Source organism: Micromys minutus (genome assembly GCF_963924665.1).
Source record: "Micromys minutus genome assembly, chromosome: 33".
NCBI classification, from domain to species: Eukaryota; Metazoa; Chordata; class Mammalia; order Rodentia; family Muridae; genus Micromys; species Micromys minutus.
The window spans coordinates 2,370,556-2,390,715 of NC_137968.1; the positions used below are offsets into that span (position 1 = coordinate 2,370,556).

The 20,160-nt window shown below is 40.4% G+C and overlaps 1 protein-coding gene across 1 annotated transcript in view; it reads left to right on the plus strand.

Moving 5' to 3' along the window:
• The window catches only part of VPS13B (vacuolar protein sorting 13 homolog B), a 425,975-nt gene that overhangs the window by 195,675 nt on the left and 210,140 nt on the right, over positions 1–20,160 (plus strand). Inside the window, exons 26-30 of the mRNA XM_080909429.1 lie at positions 2,330–2,501; positions 3,026–3,140; positions 5,322–5,388; positions 8,671–9,079; positions 13,002–13,113. Coding sequence (XP_080765555.1) covers positions 2,330–2,501; positions 3,026–3,140; positions 5,322–5,388; positions 8,671–9,079; positions 13,002–13,113 — 875 coding nt within the window. The remainder of the gene's footprint in view (positions 1–2,329; positions 2,502–3,025; positions 3,141–5,321; positions 5,389–8,670; positions 9,080–13,001; positions 13,114–20,160) is intronic.

The window sequence follows — 20,160 nt, forward strand, 5'->3', positions numbered from 1 at the left end:
TGACCTTGTGCCTTTAACTTGTTAAATAGCCCTTCTGATGATGTGTATTACAGTACTACTCTTTTAAGGCTGCTGATATTTTAAATACTTTCTAAAATGATATTTATTTTATTTATTAGGTGGTTTATATGCAGTGAGAAGCTTTTGTTGAAAATATACAAATCATAACATTTATCTTTTCTCCTTCAGAGAATGGGGATAATTATCTAAAGAGTCAGATAAGGGAAGGCTGCTGTTTAGCCTTTGATAACTATCAGATGTGCTCTGTTTATTGCTTTCCCTATGTAAATAATCGTGTCAGAAATACCTGTAACATTTCACTTATTATCTGCAGTTATTTTAAATTCATGTGGTTTTATACACTGGCATAATAAACTGATGCAGCCTTACTTTTTTATGTCAGTTATCTAACTGGATCTTTTTTGAAATTTAAATTTGAGTTTATAAATGTCTAATTTAAATCTCTATTTAAAGAAAGTCAATGTTTTGGTTTTTTATTTACAACTTAAATATGCTGTCTTATTTGGTTGTGTAGGTCAGAACTGGTTTTAAATTTTTTGAATATGGAATTTACTAGAAATGAATCAAGTGATGCTAACCACATTCTAACAACTGTTTTTATTAAGTAAGCTATTTGTAGGATCCAGATCTTAGAAACTTTGCCAAGTGATATTTTCATGCTAATGTGTTGGTGCAAACACTTTGATTCCTGCAAATGCAGCTTCAGCTCCCTGTGTTTGCACGTGTGTCGTGGTAAACTGGGATGGATGGGTGAGATTTAAGTTCTCTGCTTAAAAGTTGATTTACTGGAACTGAGCGAGCAAAGGTGCAGGAGACCCAGCAGGCCACTTGTTACTGCTGACTTCAGTACAAACAACAGTGGAAGTGTTTAGCCCTGGGGGAGCTTGTGTTATTGAGCAAGAATGTTGAAGTTATTTTGAAGTTATTTTGAAAAGGAAGAGGAGAGTTGTGGCCAGCTCTGATCTTCCCTGAGCTCTGCAGCAGGCCTAGGATAGAGGCTGAAGTGTTTGTTCTTCCAGATGAACCAAGATAAATTTACCTAGAAAAATAAATTCAATATGTTGGTTAATTTTCCATGAATTTTTTATTTTTGAATTGGACTAAGGAGGTATGGGAAAATAGTTCAACATTACTATTTTGGGTCCAGTTTTCACTATAGACTTGTTAAAGAAGGAAATTAATGTAGAAACATGTTTAACAATACCACAACAAATGTTTTAAATCCAAAAAGAAAAATTGAAACTGCTTGACAGAGTAGTAAAAGTTTTTCTCTGGAGTGCTTACTAAGCTGGAAGCCACAGTAGCAGGTTCTTGTCAGGGTACCTGGTAGTGTTTTCAAATGACACCTGCCATCCCATAGGACAAGCTGTTCCTTGGAGGAATTGATTAGAAATGTCTCTGTTCTAGAAACTATCTCTTTAAAAAGACCTCATAGCTACATTGTGTCGTCTTTTATTGATGTGACTTTGTAAAAAGCATTTGCTTTGGACATAGTTTGTGCTTTTTATTAGAAGTTCTGTTAGACAGCTAACCAAAAGTAAAATTTCTGTAGCTTCTAAAATTCTAGAAATTTCAGCTATGATGAATTAAGGGTAAAAATATGACCAAAAAAAAAAAAAAAAAAAAAAAAACAAAACAAAACAAAAAACAAACCAAAAACATAAAACCAACCAGCAAACAGGTTTTGGTTGTGTTTGGGACAAGGAGCTAAACATTCCCATGTCAGTCACTCCCAGCACACTAGTTCTTCTGAGCTTGCTTACACCACGGGAGCTCGTTCCCCTCCCCCTTCACACTTTCAGTCTAAAGGAGAGAAGGCAGGATAAACACTTCTGTAGCCACCGTCTGCTTATCTGGCCAGAGGAGGCGGGACATATCTGATAGAGCATGGCTTCTGGCTCCTCCTGTATGAGGCTTTAGTTATGACAGTTGCTTTCAGGTATGGTTGATCTATTAGTGGCTTCTGCTTTGACTACGCACAAGGAGATAATGACACATTAACCACTATTGCCTGTCTTCTCAAACACTCGAAGGGACAATGATCTCCTTGGCCGTGATTGTAGAGAACGTACTCCTAAACAGCTGCCCATGGCCCTGGGCTATTTGGAGATCCTTGTTCTTGGAAAAGCTACAGTATGGACCTATAGCTATATGAACTGCTGAGTAGTGTATGTTTATAATGCCTAGCTTGGTGTGTTAGCAGTGCCGTTTTTGTTATCAGCATATATAATGTGGAGAAGTTAAAATCATTTTAAATGATCTATCTGGTTGAGCATCAACATTTGAGTTTGTTCGTTCCTCACCACAGGGAGATTCAATTCAAGCTGGTGACGATTCGCCGTTTTCAGACTCTGTTACCTTGGAACAAACCACCAGTAACATTGGGGGGTGCAGCGGCCGCGTTAGTCTGTGGATGCAATGGGTGCTCCCCAAAGCTACCGTGAAGCTCTTTGCTCCAGACCTGGAAAAGAAAGGCACAGGTACAGGAGTCTGTGTGTGTGTGTGTGTGTGTGTGTGTGTGTGTGTGTGTGTGTGATCTTTACAGTATATGTATGTGCATATATACACACATGCATGTATATGCACACATACATATATATCTGCTTTTATAAGATATTAGGTATAATTTTCTTCAGTGTTTTCATTTAATGAGCTGATATTCAGTGTTCTGATTTAAGAATGTTGCTACCATTGAATCTTACCACCGTATAAAGCTTATGTATACCTATTCTCTTTGACTTTGTAAAATCTAATTTTGCTTGTTGATAATTGAGTTTCAGCTAGAAGGTATGGGTGACTTTTCTGAGCATGGCAGTATTCAGAGAGCCTTGACTGGTCATGGGTTCATCTATGACTGGTGTTTCTCACTAGAGATAGATAGATAACCTCTGTCTTGTCCAGAGGTCTGTAATCTTTACGCCCTATCTATCGATGGCCAGTGTGAAATAGGTTCTGACGCTGATTACGAGGCTCTCTGGACAGTGCCGCTCGTTCCTTCTTGCAGAGGTCTGCATGGTCAGCGAACTGGAAGACCTCAGTGCGTCGGTAGACGTGCAGGACGTCTACACCAAGGTGAAGTGCAAGGTAGAGAGCTTCAGTGTGGACCACTATCAAAGCAGGTGAGTGCCAGTGTCCGCTGCTCTCAGAGAGAAGGCTGGACAGACGGATGTGTCTCAGGACTCCTCCATCCGCATCCAAGACAGTCTTACGACATGGCACGTGCTCTTCATAAACATCCTCAAAAGTGTCAGCCATGTGTGACAGATTTGCTAAGATGCTCAGTACACAGTTGACATGTCTGATTGCTGCTGCACGCTTTGATCTGCTTGCTCTGTAGCCTACACTGTTGGTGCCCCGTAACTCAGGACACTTCTCCCTTGTTATAAATCATAAATGCCATAAAACAACCTAGGACCACAGCATCCCTGTGCAGACTCTGTCACAGTGAGGTTCTGTGAGAACGTTGTTTGTGTGTAACAGATACCGTCAGTGTTTAAAGTCATCGCACCATTAGTGCTTCCTACGTAAAAGTACAAACTGTTCCCTTTTTAGATTTATAGCATAACTGAGGGTTTATTTTTAATTTTAAATATACATACTATATAACCTAAAGATGCTGTTAAAATATTTTAAATAGTATTATGTTTTCAGTTTCATGGTAATTTTTTCTAGAAATAATCTTAAGATGTATTTTCTTTTTTTAACATTTTAAAAAATTTAAATTGAATTTTATTGAATAAGTCTTATTCACAGAAAGATAAGCTTTCATCTATAAAAATGACAGATTATTGAGCAGAAAGCAATTCTCTTAAGTTAACATAAAGGCAGGTATCCATTAAAAGAACAAAAGGGAATCATAAAATTATATTTACAGATACAGGACAACGTGACCAAACAGTTGGTCATTCAGGTAAAGTATAACAAAAATGGGGAAGCAGAGATTGCATTAAAGCCATCACTACATCACATTAAAAATGGACGTTTGTTGATAAGTACAGACAGTGATAATAAAACACGGTCATCTAAAATGCTCATTATTAATACATAAGCACTTAATGAATGCCAAACATCTCATTCACATCTGCAAACTTCAGCCTCCAAAAGAGAGCTTTACCACTCAAGCATTACTGTCTAATGGTTTAATTTGAAAGTATCAACAGTCGTCCTACTGTGGAAATTACAAAGCACCACTTAATGTGCGGCGAGAATGAAGAGTGTAGTAGAATGAATAGTGGAAAGCACCTGAGGCTTCCAGGACAAGTGGCTGGAGAGACACTCAGTGGTTAGAGCACTGACTGCTCTCATGAAGGTTCCGAGTTCAATTCCCAGCAACCACCTGGTGGCTCACAACCATCTGTTATGGGACCTGATGCTCTTTTCTGGTGTGTCTGAAGACAGCTACAGTGTGCTCACATACCTAAAATAAGTAAATAAGTCTTAAAAAAAAAAAAAAAAAAAAAAAAGACCTAAAGGAGTGTAAATAATGTATTCAGGATGTGTCTTGTTAATGGACTGATACTGTGTCCGTTAACAGTTTTGTGGTGTATCTGTTGGTGCTCATGGCTTTTGTACACGTGCTGCTCTGTGATCACACTTCCTAACAGTTCCGCAGACACTTCAGCTCTGCTGTTTGTCTTTCTCGCCTGTCAGACCTGCTGTACTACTGAGTACAAACCTGTAACAGGCAGCTGCGGTTGTCACTAGGAAGTATACAATGTATCAGTTGTAGAACTTGTACTGTCACCTTAATAATCAGGTGGCAATTATTTTGTCGTATTAACAGTGAGTGGTTAATTGGCATTAAATTTTTCCCTTGATTTCTTTCTAGTACAGTATATTTAAAATGAAGTGAGTTTTTATGTAATATCTCAGTTGAAGAACTGAAGCAATTTCTGATATGAATATTATGTGCTATAGTTTATCCTTAGATTTGCCCTTAATTTATATGTATTTAAAGTCTAGATAATTTACCATTATAATGCCATGATCAGTAATACATTTTATATGCTGTGCTTTTTGCTAAGCACTGGAGATGCAGAAGTTAAATAGACAAAGATTTTTACCTCTCTGTACCTTCTCATCTATAGAAGAGACAAAAATTGATGAAAAGAAAACTAGCTAAATGTTTTAAACTAGCATTAGAAGTACTCGCGTGCAGAGCACAGAGCTGTGCTGCTGTGGGTGGCTCTGCTGGCTGCAGTGCTGTGTCTGTACGTTAGGACCGCTTGTGTTTGATGTGTGGTCAGTTTGTCATTGACAGAAATTGAAGAGAACACCTACGGCGAACTTATGTTTTCCAGGCCTGGGGAAGGTTGGCAGTCAGGACTCTTTGAAGGAGTGTTTCTTCAGTGCAAAGAAAAACCAGTGGTGAGACTTGTTTACTAATCTTTCTTTTTGAGAATATATTTTAAATTGTTTGTATTTGTTTTACTCTGAAACAGGGGTAATGATATTAAAAATTAGAACTCACTACATTCTTTTAGACTTCTTCGTCTAAAGTTATTTTTAAACTTAGAATGGCTTAGTCTTTTAATCTGCTTATGTATTATAACTAATTTCTTTGTAGCAATTAAATAAACTTGGTGTTTGCAAAACTTCCTGCTTCTCATATAAAGCTTAAAAAAGCATAAATATTATCCTTATGAAATATTTCCTCTGATTTTTCTCCATACGTCTAACACTTACTTGTTCATTTGCATAATAGCTAATGTTTCTTTTCACTGCATGTTAACTTTTTCTACTAGTTTCTTTAGTACTGCAAACAGGAGTCAGAGGTGTGGTGTCCGAGAGCAAAAGCTTCTAAGTTTCTGGTCATTCACCTGCGTGCTCATTTGTATTCTAAGGCAGCAGCTGAATGTCACTGAGCCCTAAGAAAGTATTTTTTTGCAAATCAGTTTTTTTTTTAATTGAATATTCTCTGTATTTACACTGCAAATGTGCTCCCTCTCCCAACCACCTTCTCCCACCTCAGCACCTTGGCATCTCCTACACTGGGAAAAGGAACCTTCACAGGACCAAAGGCCTCTCCTCCCATTGATGCCAGACAATACTGTCCTCTGGTACATATGCAACTGGAGCCATGGGTCTCTCCATGTGTGCTCAATGGTTGGTGTTTTAGTCCCTGGGAGCTGTGCCGGGTTTGGTTAGTTGATCATTTTATTCTTCCCGTGGGGTTGCAGACCCTGTCAGCTCCTTCATTGGGGTCCCCGGGTTCAGTCTGATGGCTAGCTGCAAGCATCCTCCTCGGTAACAGTATAACTCTGGCAGAGCCTCTGAGGAGGCATCCATATCAGGCTCCTGTCAATCAGCACTTCTTGGCATCAGCAGTAGTGCTTGGGTTTAGTGGCTGCATGTGGGGTGGATCCCCTGGTGACGCAGTCTCTGGATGATCTGTTCTCCAATTCCTGCTCCTCTATTTGTCCCTTTATTTCCTCCCATGAGGGTTTTGTTCTCCCTTCTAAGAATGACTGAGGCATCCACCTTCTGGCCTTCCTTCTCTTTGACCTTCATAAGTTTTATGAATTGTTTCTTGGGTATTCCCAGCTTGTTGGCCTAGTATCCGCTTCTCAGTGAGTGCGTACCATGAGTGTTCTTGTGAGACTGGGTTATCTCACTCAGGATGAGAGCTTCTAGTTCCATTTCCATTGGATGGTTTTAGCTCCTTTGTCAAAGATCAAGTAACCATAAGTGTGTGGGTTCATTTCTGGGTCTTCGTTTCTATTCCATCGATCTACCTGCCTGTCTCTGTACCAATACCAGGCAGTTTTTACCACAATTGATCTGTAATACAGCTTGAGGTCCAGGATGGTGATTCCCCCCCCCCGGAAGTTTTTTTATTGTCGAAAATAGTTTTGGCTATTCTGGGTTTTTTATTTATTATTATTCCAAATGAATTTGAAAATTGTTCTTTCTAACTCTGAATAATTGAGTGGGAATTTTGAGGGGCATTGCATTGAATCTGTAGATTGCTTTAGGCAAGATGGCCATTTTTACTATGTTGATCCTTCCAGTCCATGAGCATGAGAGATCTGACCACCTTCTGAAGTCTTCTTCAGTTTCCTTCTTCAGAGACTTGAAGTTCTTGTCATACAGATCCTTCACTTGCTTGGTTAGGGCCACACCAAGGTATTTTATATTATTAGTCACTATGGTGAAGGGTGTCGATTCTCTAATTTCTTTCTCAGCCTGTTTATTCTTTGAATAGAGGAAGGTTACTGATTTGAGTTACTTTTATATCCAGCCACTTTGCTGAAGTTGTTTATCAGCTATAGAAAGAAGTTCTTTGATGGAATTTCTGGGTTCACTTAAGTTTGCTCTGATATCATCTGCAAATAGTGATATTTTAACTTCTTCCTTTCCAATTTGTATCTCTTTGACTTCTTTTTGCTGTCTGATTACTCTGGCCAGGACTTCCAGTAGTACTATGTGAATACGGAGAGGTAAGACAGCGTTGTCGAGTCCCTGATTTTAGTTGGATTGCTTCAAGTTTCTCACCGTTTAGTTTGATGTTGGCTACTGGTTTCCTATATATTGCTTTTACTATGTTTAAGTATGAGCCTTGAATTCCTGATCTTTTAAAGACTTTTAACATAAAGGGGTGTTGAATTTTTGTCAAATGCTTTCTTAGCATCTAAAGAGATGAACATGTGATTTTTTTCCTTTGAGTTTGTTTATATAGTGGATTATGTTGATGGATTTCTGTATAGTGAACCATTCCTGCATCCCTGGAATGAAGCCTTCTTGATCATGGTGAATGATCGTTTTGATGTTTTCTTGGATTCAGTTTGCAAGAATTTTATTGAGTATTTTTGCATTAATGCTCATGAGGGAAATTGGTCTGAAGTTCTCTTTCTTTGTGGTGTCTTTGTGGTTTCAGAATGAGTGTAATTGTGGCTTTATCACTTTTAACGTCTTCAGACAACTCACAGATCTTATTTTGAATCTTTTCAATTTTTTTTTGGCATTTTTTTTTTTACAGTTAAAAAAATGTTGGCCCTAAATTAGGGCTGGAGCTCAGTAAAGGACTGTGAACTGCATGAGGAATCCCAGAGCTCAGGCCCAGGTCACCCCTACCTGAGTTACTTCTGTGAGCAGTTCCTTTTTCTTGTCTCTAGTTATCCAGGCCCTTTCCACCTGCTGCTGTCTGCAGGCAGCATGTAGGGACCAGAGCACAGCGCCTTACCCAGCTTCACCGTGTCTGTCTGCCTGAAGCACAGAGAGAGAAGGGAAACAGACAGTAGAAAGAGGGCGTTTGGAAGGGTGAATGGTGTCAAGGCAGACCATCGGGAAAATGACATTTCAGCACTAAATGATTATCTTCTACGTTTTTCCTAATTGTCAAGTAATTAGCTTTAAAACTGCATTCAGAGTTTTTCTTCCTTCCTTCGTTATAAAGTCTGGTTAAAGCTCTAGCAGACATTGAGCTCTAGAGCAGAGCCGGCCCATCGCATGTGTAACCAGGAGGACGGAAGGGGTCATAAGTGAATCAGAAGTGTGGGGGTAACCAGTGTGAGGTCGGAATTCTAGTCTCTGTCTCTCTCTCTCTCTCTCTCTCTCTCTCTCTCTCTCTCTCTCTCTCTCTCTCTCTCTCAAATACTGTATATTCCTCAAAAACTGAAACGTGTATTCTGCTTTCATTTTCTGGAACAGACAACTACCAAACTTCTAGACGGTACTCATCAGCAGCATGGATTTCTCTCTCTGACATACACGAAAGCTGTCACAAAAAATGTCCGCCACAAGTTAACGTCACGAAATGAGCGAAGAGGTTTTCATAAGTTATCCGAAGGTGTGATGGACGGCTCACCTCACTTCCTTCACGAGATTCTCCTTTCGGCACAAGCATTTGACCTTGTTCTGTGCTTTCCGCTACTCCATGCGATCGCAGGCATATTTCACACTCAGCTCCCGAAGACCCAAAGAGAGAAAAGAAAATCTTCCGGCCAGCCCATGAGGACCCATACGCTGACGTCACGCAATTTACCTTTGATTTATATCAATACAAGTGTGATCAGAATCTTTGTTCCCCAAACAGAAGAAACACAGTCAACTGCCGCAGGTAAGCTTCTTTTTGTCCTTTGTGAACCTTGGAGATGGGTGGTTAGGGGTTGGATTAAATAATATTTCTTATTAATATGTGAATGAAGAATTATTACTTTATGGCTTCTTTTTTTACAGGAGCTACTCATTGACTATTATTAGAATGAGAAAGCAGATTATTTTTATTCTGTAGTATTTTGCCTTCTAATGCTGTGCTCAAATACTATCCAAGATATGTAAAATTTTGTTCAAAAAATCAAAATAATGTTCATAATAATGAAATTTATGACAGTCTTATATAAATGCCCATGATAGAGGACAGAAAGAAAATTTGTCAACAGACCAACATGGCTTCTCCAGACTTCCTAGTACCTTCTGGAAATCTAGTCTTAGATTGTATTAAATTCATAATTTGTTTCAATCGACTATAAATTGGTAAAAAAAAAAAAAAAAAGCCAAATTTCATTGAAACGTAAGCAGAAGGTGACTGGAGATGAGCTGTTGAGCTGAGGAGAAACTGGACACAGGTAGCAGCTCAGAGGAGACAGAGCAGCAAAAGCCGAGCCTGAGGGGCCACGGCACAGCTTCTCACCACTGAGACCCTGACTGACTAAATGCCTGTAGCCAGAACGGGAGCCTCTTCTCACACTTAGTACTACTTTCTTTCGGCTCCTCCTCCTCTTCTTCTTCCTCCTCTTCCTCCTCCTTCAGAACCTTCTTTTCTTCTTTTTTTTTCTTGTTGGTTTTTAAGGTTGAGGAATCATTTTAAAGATTTTATTTTATGTATGTGAGTACACTGTCGCTGTCTTCAGATGGACCAGAAGAGGGCATCGGATCCCATTACAGCTGGTTGGGAGCCACCATGTGGTTGCTGGGATTTGAACTCAGGACCTCTGGAAGGGCAGTCATTGCTCTAACCACTGAGCCATCTCTCCAGCCCTGCGCTGTTTTTGTTGTTGTTGCTGCTGCTGCTGTTCTTCTTCCTAGTGCTGAGCATGAATCCTCTGTCCTCACTAAGGCATCTCTGGGATGAACTTCCAGCCTAATAGTTATATTTTCAGAAATCTATTTTACACAATATAAATTAGTATTAATTATCAATATCAACTTACTAAGTTTAAAACTGTACCAAGACTACAAAGCAGTATCAACAAGTTAATTCTCCTCTGTGAGCTAGTGTAAGCTGCAGCTTTAAAAACATATCCGTGTGTGCACGTACGCCTGTGTGTCATCCCAGAGCTCCTCAGCAGGGGCTGTAGGATTGTCGAAAGTGCAAAGCACACTGATCTGCATAGCAAGTTGTCAGGCAGCCAAAGCTCCAGTCATACTCTGTTACACATGCACATGTGAGCATGCATGCGTGTGTGTGTGTGTGTGTGTGTGTGTGTGTGTGTGTGTGTGTGTTCGAGTGTGTGTGTCTTAGCAATTATACTGGTGTTACACAGATGTACCTTTACCTCAATGCAGTCCTCTGATTGTATTTCCCATTTGATCACTTGCCTGTACATTCTATCGATTGATGTACTGGATGATTCTCACAGTATTTGTGAGCAAAAAAAAGTGTAGTTTCACTTGAGTTGCACTTTTGTTCTGTGATGAAATTATCCTTAGCATCCCAGCATTATTCAGGGAGGCAGTTTGAAGTCTGCTTTCAGTCCTGTGCTGTTTGCCGCTTTCGCAGCTCTCCAGGTCCTCAGTCTGTAGGTGTTTCATTCACTTTCTGCTTTAGCTTTACCGGTCGTTAGCTGTGCTTGGGTGTAACGTGCTTCTCCCTGGTGAGGGGCTCCTCATGAGGGTCACTTAAAACAACTAGGGCGAAGAAGGGGGCATTGATTTTCATGTTTAAAATGCTTTGAAAGCAAACATTCCCTCATGTGGCCCAACAATTAACAGCAGGTTAAGTGAGTCAGAAAGGTAGGCTTTAAAGCTACCTTCCCAGCTATGAAGTAACTGAAGAACTCTCTCAAGGCATTTCTTATGCAAGTTCACAGCTTCACTGTTCTTAATGGTATATGAGTAACATTCTTGCTAAATTCAATACTTTAGTAATTGTTAATCTAGTTTATGAACGCTTGTCAGCGTGTAGTTGTTTGTTTTTCACCGTGGTCTCCTGTGTACCCTGCCGAGAGCATGCTTGGCTCGAGCAGTCTCTTCTTGGGTCTGGCTTTGTATGTGACACAAGTGTGTCCTTTTCTTCCGTGTGCACTCCATACTGTGGCGTGTCTACCGCAGTGGAGACGTCGTATAGCAGGTAGTATCTGCAGCCCAGGACAGTGAGCAAGTCCACTAATCGTACTTCTGTGGGATCGCCTATTCTGCAGGCTTACTGCTTATTGATTTAATTGATGCCTTCTGCTCAATCAGAGGCTTTCCCCACATGGAACTATTAAGCTTGGCATATAATGCAAGATCTGTGAAATGTAAACACTGGTCATAGTAGAGGACCTATAATCAAGCCAGACCGCCCTCATTTGAAAATAGCCCAGCTGCATAAGATGCAGTTTTCTGTTTGATCTTTTCTGCAATGGGCTTTTTAAAGCATTGTGTTTACTGAGATGTCCACATGCTAATATTTATTATGATAGTTCATCTCCTTTGCTGCCATTTGCTGCCCCCTCCCCCCATGTCTCCTGTCATGGTCATACTCCGATCCTTGCCAACAGCTTTGTTCAGCCTTATTCTTGCTTTTTCATTTTCTCAATTCTAACTTTTTTTTTTTTTGGACTAATCAGAGTCAGACCATACCAAGTGTGCTGCTGAAGCAGCTGGAAATGATCTCCCAGCGTTTGCATTCTTTGGGCAGAGCAGTTTGGAAAACACGAATTGTGCCTTCGTAGGATGTTCGGGAGGCCATACACCCAGCCCGTCTCTGTTATGCCTGTGGAAGATCCTCATGGCTCCCTGAGAAGGAGCAGGGGTGTCTTTTCCTTCTAGAACCTTGTGTTTGTATTCTCACCACCACCTTTCTCAGTGCCCTTGGGAGTGCCTCACAGGAAAGCAGTTCCCTTCCCTGAGCTCCAACGGACCTTACAGTTTTCAAATACTTCAAATACTTTAAAATACGGGAAGTTATGTAGTAGATTTTAATGCTTAACAATAGGTAGACAGTTCTTATAGTTTATTTGTTGTTAAAAGTCATTGGATTTGCTGCACAGTGCCATCAGAAACGCCCTATCCTTTCCAAATAATACCTGAGTTACGGAAGATAGTGTGGACTTCATAAGAACAGGAGGTTACAGAAATCTCATTCAATACAAGAGAAGAATTAGAACTCAGGTATCTGTTTAATGTCCCGTAGCTTTGGTTTTGAATACTTTTACCTGTCTGCTTAAGTAGAACCTGTTCCCCAGGCCCTTTTCCAGGGACTGTCATTCTGATTCAAAGCACCTCTGATGACAAGCTAAGCTGTTGACTATAGTAAATCGTTTGGCCTTTTCAACTTCAACACTGGAGCCACCCATTTCTCTTAGATTCTCTGTTAGTAGCCGGAAGCACTGTACACTGTGTAATTGTGATATAACTAATTAATATTACACATAAATATTTAAATCATGGGGAATTTTTTGCCTTTGTTGTTGATATTCTGTTGAATGTTTTTAGTGTTAAAAATCCAGAACTAAAAATTACTTTCAGGATGTGTAATTAGATCATTGTATGACTTCAGTGTTATGTATGTATATTTCATAAGAACAACATTGTCATATTCAGGTGAGTTGATTATTTTTTCATTGTGATTTTAATTGTGGTAAACAGAAAACCAGTAAATATTATTGAAAGAAAATACTTACAAAAGCATCAGATTTTTTATTTTAAATGTAACTTTTTATTGTTATTTTTCTATGATACTGATCTTTTTGTAAGGTATTGGCATCCTGTTTCTAGAAATACCTCATTACACAGCACAGATCCACATGGACTCACGTCTCTTCCCTTTGTTATAGTGAATCAGGCAGCGAAGGAAGACACGATGGTTTTGAAGGTTGGCTCTGTTGCCATGGCTCCCCAGGCTGACAATCCCCTTGGCAGATCTGTCCTGAGGAAAGATATTTACCAGTAAGTTGATTTTCTTATGTTCAGTCTTGCAGCAATTTTGTCCTGCAGCAACATACAATGATCAGTAAAATTTGCTTGGTGTGGCCTCTTGAAATACTTTTTACTGGGGATCTTTTGATATTTCAAACTAGGCTTTTCTGATTTTCCTCAGTTGTGGGTTTTTAAATTCACTCAGACAAACCAAGTATTCCTGTGAAGTGTTGATGAGCCGCAGAATGTAAGTACCAAGTCACCATGAACTGAGGAAACAGCGTGGAAAATTTTAGCAGCCTTCATATTTGACCAGATCTCTAATCACGTCAGAAATGGGGTCCTTTCTGGAACTACCACATCCTACTGGAGTCTTGTTGTATCAAAGTGAAACATTTTCTTAATTTAGGCATCAGCCAGTATTTGAAGTGTAGGCTGTGGATGTCATGTGGATCAAAGCTGTAAAGACAAGCAAACTTCTAAGGAGAGATTTCACAGTAAACACTTTCTGTGAAAATGCCTGGCTCTGGATGTTGTCACCAAGTGTTTGCAGACCACAGCAAGCATATGCGGATGACTCTGCTGCTGAGCGTCTGTAACGAGCGTGGTAGAAATAATGTGTAACTTGCACCGACGTCACAGCCACTGCCAGACATACAAGTGCAATTGCAAATAATGCGGCGTGAGAAAAGTCACAGACACACCGTGAACAAGTAGGCGGTGACATCGAGACCCAGATTTCATGGTCTCGATGTCACCGCCTTAGTCTTTTAAAGGCTTTAGTGCTCACGGTTCTCCGGGAAAAGTCATGGCTTTAGCGTTCCAATGGCTCATACTGTGGCCACCACCCAGAAAACACAAAGTGTTTACTCTTCATTTGAAGACATTGCTCTGACTTACATGTTGGTCTCTTCCTTCTATTACTGTTTTATATAGTTTATAGTGTTTATCTCACCTTTTATTTAGTTATGTTTATATAAAATCACCGGGATATCAAGAGCTCTGTGAGATTTTGTGAATTATCTAACTCATCTTTGGGATTTTAAAAGTTAGACGTGAGAATTATTAGGAACAGTTGTTGCTTATCCAGCAGTGAGTTAGCCTTAGAGCTTTCAGGGCTGTTGGACTACAGCGCAGTGCCTGCCAGCGAGACCAAGACCCAGGCTTCAGTCTCTAGCCATGTATAGGAGAGGAGGGAGAGGATTAGAGAGGATTCACATTTTCCAACACTTAGGCATCCTTCCACACGTTTATTTCCTGTACTGTAGGAATACATCATCTTTTTTAAATACATCACCATTTTTTACTTTTGATGGGAGAAAAATGTGTATTACAAAGTCTGTCCCATTAGTGAAGTGAAGCATGAGGCGTCCTCCCCTCTCCTTGTCCTGGCCTTTCCAGACCTTGCAGGTATTACAGCCTCATGGCTTGTATTCAGTGAGACCTTCCCTCAGGTTTGCTGTCTGCCTATCAGTGCTTGTTTACCACTGTCTGACGGGACTTTCTCAGCATCGGTGCTTGTTTACCACTGTCTGACAGGACTTTCTCAGCACGTTCCTTCATGTCAGGAGCCGCACCTCTGCGCTCCTGGCTCTGGAGAGATTGAATTCAACGCATGTATAGTAACTTTGAAGTCCAACATAGACAAGACCTGCACTATGTGCCAGAGTCTCAAACCCCGTACAGTTCTGGAGTCCACAGGCATTCTAGGCAGAACAGCTCTCCAGGAGCCCTCCCATTCTGCGTCATTTCCATGTAACCAAACTAACTTAACCCAAGAGCTCATCAAAGGCAGTTCAGGATCTCCGGGATGCTGTGTCACCAGCATCAGAGAACAGACAGCAGAAGGAGAAGCCCCACAGGGATGAAGTACCTGAGTGAGAGTGGCCCTTTTAGGATAAAATGCAGACACAGCAGAAGACCCTGTATTCTAGGGCTATGTTGGCTTTTCATCAATATTTTAACCATAAATACCTTGTCAGTGGACAAGGGTATAAAGATTCCTTTCATATTGTATGATTCCTGAATATATGAACGTTTCAGAACACAAAGATCCACAACAAAAGTGGGTTACTGTTTCTCATGGTATGGAATGAGGTAAGTGGGAGTTGTATAAACAAGGAAGGTATTCATTCAGGGGTTCTGAAAATGCTCTTGATTTAGGTACCAAAAGCAGTCTTTGAAAAGCGTGAGAACTCACAGTTCCTGATGTTTACATTTAGAACAAATAAAAGCAGAAGCTTGTCCACATCCTTTGGGGATAACTATTATATAAATCAGATTATTTACAGTCTTTCCTATTGGCAGCCTTCAGCCCTTCCTTCCCTAGAGACTAAATGAAAACACCCATCACCATTTTGCCTGGTCTTTCAGGGGACATAGCCCTGTTCACCTCACGAGCTTGTACACACACTCATACTACATATAAAAAGTTTAAGAGCTATGTTAGAAACTGTGCATAGATTTACATAAATATATATACATGCATACACAGCTACATAAATAAGCACATAAACATATTTATATTATCACAAGAATATATGTTCTGGTTGGAATATAAGTGGGTATGTAAAAGTCCTGGGCAGTTTCTGTTAAGACTAAACACAGTTATCATATAGTCTGTGTCCACACAGACGTTTATAGTCAAGTTATTTATAATAGTTTTAATTTTTTTAAGAGTAAAAACAAGCTAAGGACCTCTCACAATGATGGACGCAAAGCCAAACTGTGGCAGTCCATGTGATTGAACAGTGTTCTGCCACAGGAAGAAAGAGTCATGACAAATACTGGAGCCTGGCTTCTGGGAGAGCCCAACACACATGCACCACTCCCTAGCACTTCTGCTAATGGGAAGAGCCAGCCATAAAAAATTGATTTGCACATTTGTTAAAAGACAAAGCCACACTCCACACCAGTCCACATAGTAGCCACAAGCAAATGTGTCTAGTCTGCCTTTCCAATGTGGCCAGTCAAGCTGGGGTTTTGTTTTTCCATGAGACACTATTGGATTTGGTTGAGACAGAGTTTTACTGTAGACTTCAGCATGAGCATTGAGAGTAGAATCAGAGTATATAAGAGAAGGTTAGTGCTGCCTGCCCTGGAGTGGGCATGCGTTTTGTAAGAAAGGAGCGTTCTAGATGTGCTGCTAAGTTTTAAATACACATCAGACCTTCACAATGCAGTAAAATGCTTCATTTGTGTGTGGCAGGCATATTGACAAATATTACAACTGTATTCTACGTTAAAACACCCTTTTCACTATCGCTTTACAGACTGATAGAGTGCTTATCTCCGTGTGTGGCTTCATTCCCACTGAACTGCAGGAGAGGGACAAGCCTGTGAGTGCACAGGAAAAGCCTGTCTTACAGACACGTAGCCAAAGTGATCAAATACAACCAAAGCTACACATCAGCCCCACGGGTCAGCTCCGATTGGACTAAGGAGATCCGCACGTGAACCTTTCTAACCTGCCTCTCGGGTGTTGGCGGGGGAAGGGCAGTGATGACTTCAGTGTCTCTTTATGTATGCTTTAAATATAATAGCAGTTATAAAATATCAAAGAAGCAGGGAAATATGCTAGCAGAACACAAATCACTCAAAATTAAGTCAGGAAGAGAAAGCCCACCAAAGGACATCAGTGCTTCCCCAGTTGATCTGCTTTGTGTATTTCTCACTGAACGTGCAACTCACTGATTGAGCTACACTAGCTAGACCGAAGTCCCAGGCATCCCCTGTGCCGGAATCTTGAGATTATAGATGCTCACCTAGCTTTTTGCCTGCTTGCTGAGGACTTGAACTCTGGTCTGCAGGCACAGCGCTCTGGCCACAAGGTTATTGTTTTTTAATTCAAGACCAAACTGTGTGCACCAAGGAATTGAGTCTTTCTTTCTTCCAGTACTTACTCCAAACCCTTCTTGATGCTGCTTTCACTGTTCATATTTAGGTCAATTCTGCTTGAGCCCATTTTTTTCTGTATGTGTCTTTCGGTTGTCTTAATCAATACTGAGTCCTCTGCATAGTGTTTTCCAAGATGTGTTTGTGTTTCCTTATTAATGTATTATATCATATTCAAAAAACAAATTCTATTTTAGAACTAATATTTTTAGTCACATAATTTAGATCAAAAGATTATTTTAATACTGATTTTTGTTTTGAACCAGCTGGATAATCAGCATTTTTACAGACACCCTTAGTGTTTATTAAACATTTTTAATTAGATTTCCCAGACATGAAGAATATTTGAGTTGTCTGCTGAGTGGGAGACCCAGTAGGCGTGTCCTTAGCCATGAGCACAGGACTTGGTAGTTGGAATTTCTGCAGTGGCTGTGGCTCCATCTGGGTCAGGAGGACTGTGGGAGCCACAGGTTAACCACCCAGCAATGTTAGTGTTTTCTATTCCGATGCTGTAGTGTGGCTCACATTATGAAATTATTCCTTTTGTAGTTTGCCAAAACTTGCCTTATGGTATATTTTAATAGGAAGCTATAGCTGCAGATACAGTATTTAGGTTAAATTATATAAATCCTCCCCAAATACGCTCTTTCCTTCTCTTAGCCTCTAGGTCCGTTCTAATTCTCTGAGCATGCAGATATTCTCAGGATGGCGATTGTGGTGTTTTTGTCAGGGTATATTTCGTTATCTAGTGCTGTATCTCTCTAGTCCTACAGTGCGCACTGAATCATTGCTTTCAGATGACTCCCTTTGACAACTCAATGACTCAGAATCGTGGGTTTTTAGAGTGAGTTGCCCAAAAACTCTGTTTGAAATACTGTGGGTGGAGTTTTAGCCCTTGTCATGATCTTCAGCTGATCCAGTTGAGGCCTTGGGATTTGGCTCTAACTAAAGTAACCATTCTTTTGTGGCTTCCTGTAGCAGGATATAAATTTCCATGAATTTGTGTCTGTTTGCGGCCAAAAGCTTCCTCAATAACCGTATCAAAATGACTCTTAAGTTCTACTGTCATAAATTGTAGAACATTTTAAAAATACACTTTACCCTTTTATTGAGGTCTTTACCTTGGAAGGAAGCTGCAGAATATTGGGATATTCTTCAGATCCTCGCATGACTTTCTTAATTTGAAAAAAAACAAAAACAACAACAAAAAAAAAACCAAACAAACCAACTTGCAGTTCTGTGATGCCCCTTTGGTTATATTGCGTGCACTGACGGGGTACAGAAGTCTGGGGGTTGATCTTCCATTAAGGCACAAACATTTCCTGCCAATTTAACATATACGTATAGCATTTCTGGGCTTAAACCTAACAGAGAGGAAGCACGTGTACCTCTAAAATACACCTGAAGGTCAGCAGGATGGCCCGGAAGTCAGTAGCTTGTCACCATTCTGACCGTCTGAGTTGGACTCCTGGGACCCATGTTGTAAAGGAGGCAACCAGGTGGCGAGTCGTCTTCTGATTGGAGTTATAACCAGGTTATAGACCTTGCGATCATCTTAAACCCAAGTCTGCGGATATCTGCCATGGAATGCTTTTGTACCGTGGCTACTGACATGCAAGACAGAAAAGTGGTGAAACATCGTGCTGTTTTCTTAAATGCCTGGTAAAATAGTTAATATAAAATAGTAAATAATTGGATGCTTTAATTAAAGAGTATCCTGTGTGTTTCCTGTATATGTTCATGGAGGAAAGGATGAACACATGATACATCATGCATTCCCTGTTTTTAAAAGTAACTTTTTAGTGACCTTGCAAATGTGAGGTGTATGGGTCACTATTTACAGTTTTAGCCTGTATTGACTGCTGTCCACTTCCAGCCATGACCTGTATCTCTACCACAGAGGAGCTAATTAGAGGGAAAATTAAGAAGGAAGGATCATACACACCTTCACTCCGTATGCACAGTAACTTACCTGTAAATGTCACGTTGTGTCTGATGAACAGCAATGAGGTGACTGCTGCCTTAGACACATCCTTATACTTCCCATGTTCCAGCAGGGGACAGATGTCCTCTGCATGGTCCGTGAATACAGCCCCTTCCCATGTTCCAGCAGGGGACAGATGTCCTCTGCAGGGTCCGTGAATACAGCCCCTTCCCATGCACACTTCTCTCTCTACTACTGTGTGTGCTGTGCTGACATGAGTGTCCTCAGTTAAACACTGTAGTTTTATGCACTAGAAAGGCGTATCCTTTGTTTAGAAGCTGGGTACCCTCTTCATTGAAACCATTCTTGAATCTGATATGCTTTTGTCCTGCAATTTCTAACCCTGAGCTTTGATCAGAGCAAGATTCCTGACAAGTAGTTGATATTGACAAAAGTGCTAGAGACACAGACCCGATTGTCAAGGTGGGTAAAATGCCCATAGACCCTTTTCTTTTTATTTGCCCTCGTTTCGTTCTTGAAGTTATGGTTCCCACAGGAGAAAGTACCAATCATTCAAAACAGCCAGTTACTACTCCCCAGGCCCCTGTAGCCTCACTTCTGCCCACAGTGCCCGTATGTCCGAGGCTAGCACTTTTCCGCCCTTTATGATCACTGGTAAGTTTTAAGAAAACTGAATGTTAATTTCAGCTTTTAGTTTGTGAATGCTCTTTTCTTGACCTGTGTTTTCTACCTATAAATTTTCTTGTCACAGATTCTAAACCAAAGCAATACAATAAACAAAAAAAAATGGTAGTCAATAATTTTGAAAGCGTCAAAGCATAATTTTAGCATAAATCCCTCATATTTTATTATCAGGTAATAGGTATTTACCCTCAGTGCGCTTTCATCCAGACCTCCTAGCTGGTCAGTAAACCTTAATAACGGTGGTTATAACTCCAGCATTGCAACCATTCCTATCCATACTATTTAAAGCCTCATATACGTATGTATTTGGCATTTAACAATCACAGAGCACAGAACTCCTCTACAGAAAATAATGCTTTGAATTCTGGGGCTGGTTTTACTTTCATTGAATTGCCTGTCATCCAGCTACGATGTCATCCAGCTACGATGTCATCCAGCTACGATGTCATCCAGCTATGATGTCATCCAGCTACAATGTCATCCAGCTATGATGTCATCCAGCTACGATGTCATCCAGCTACGATACCATCCAGCTTGATGAAGTGGCACCGATA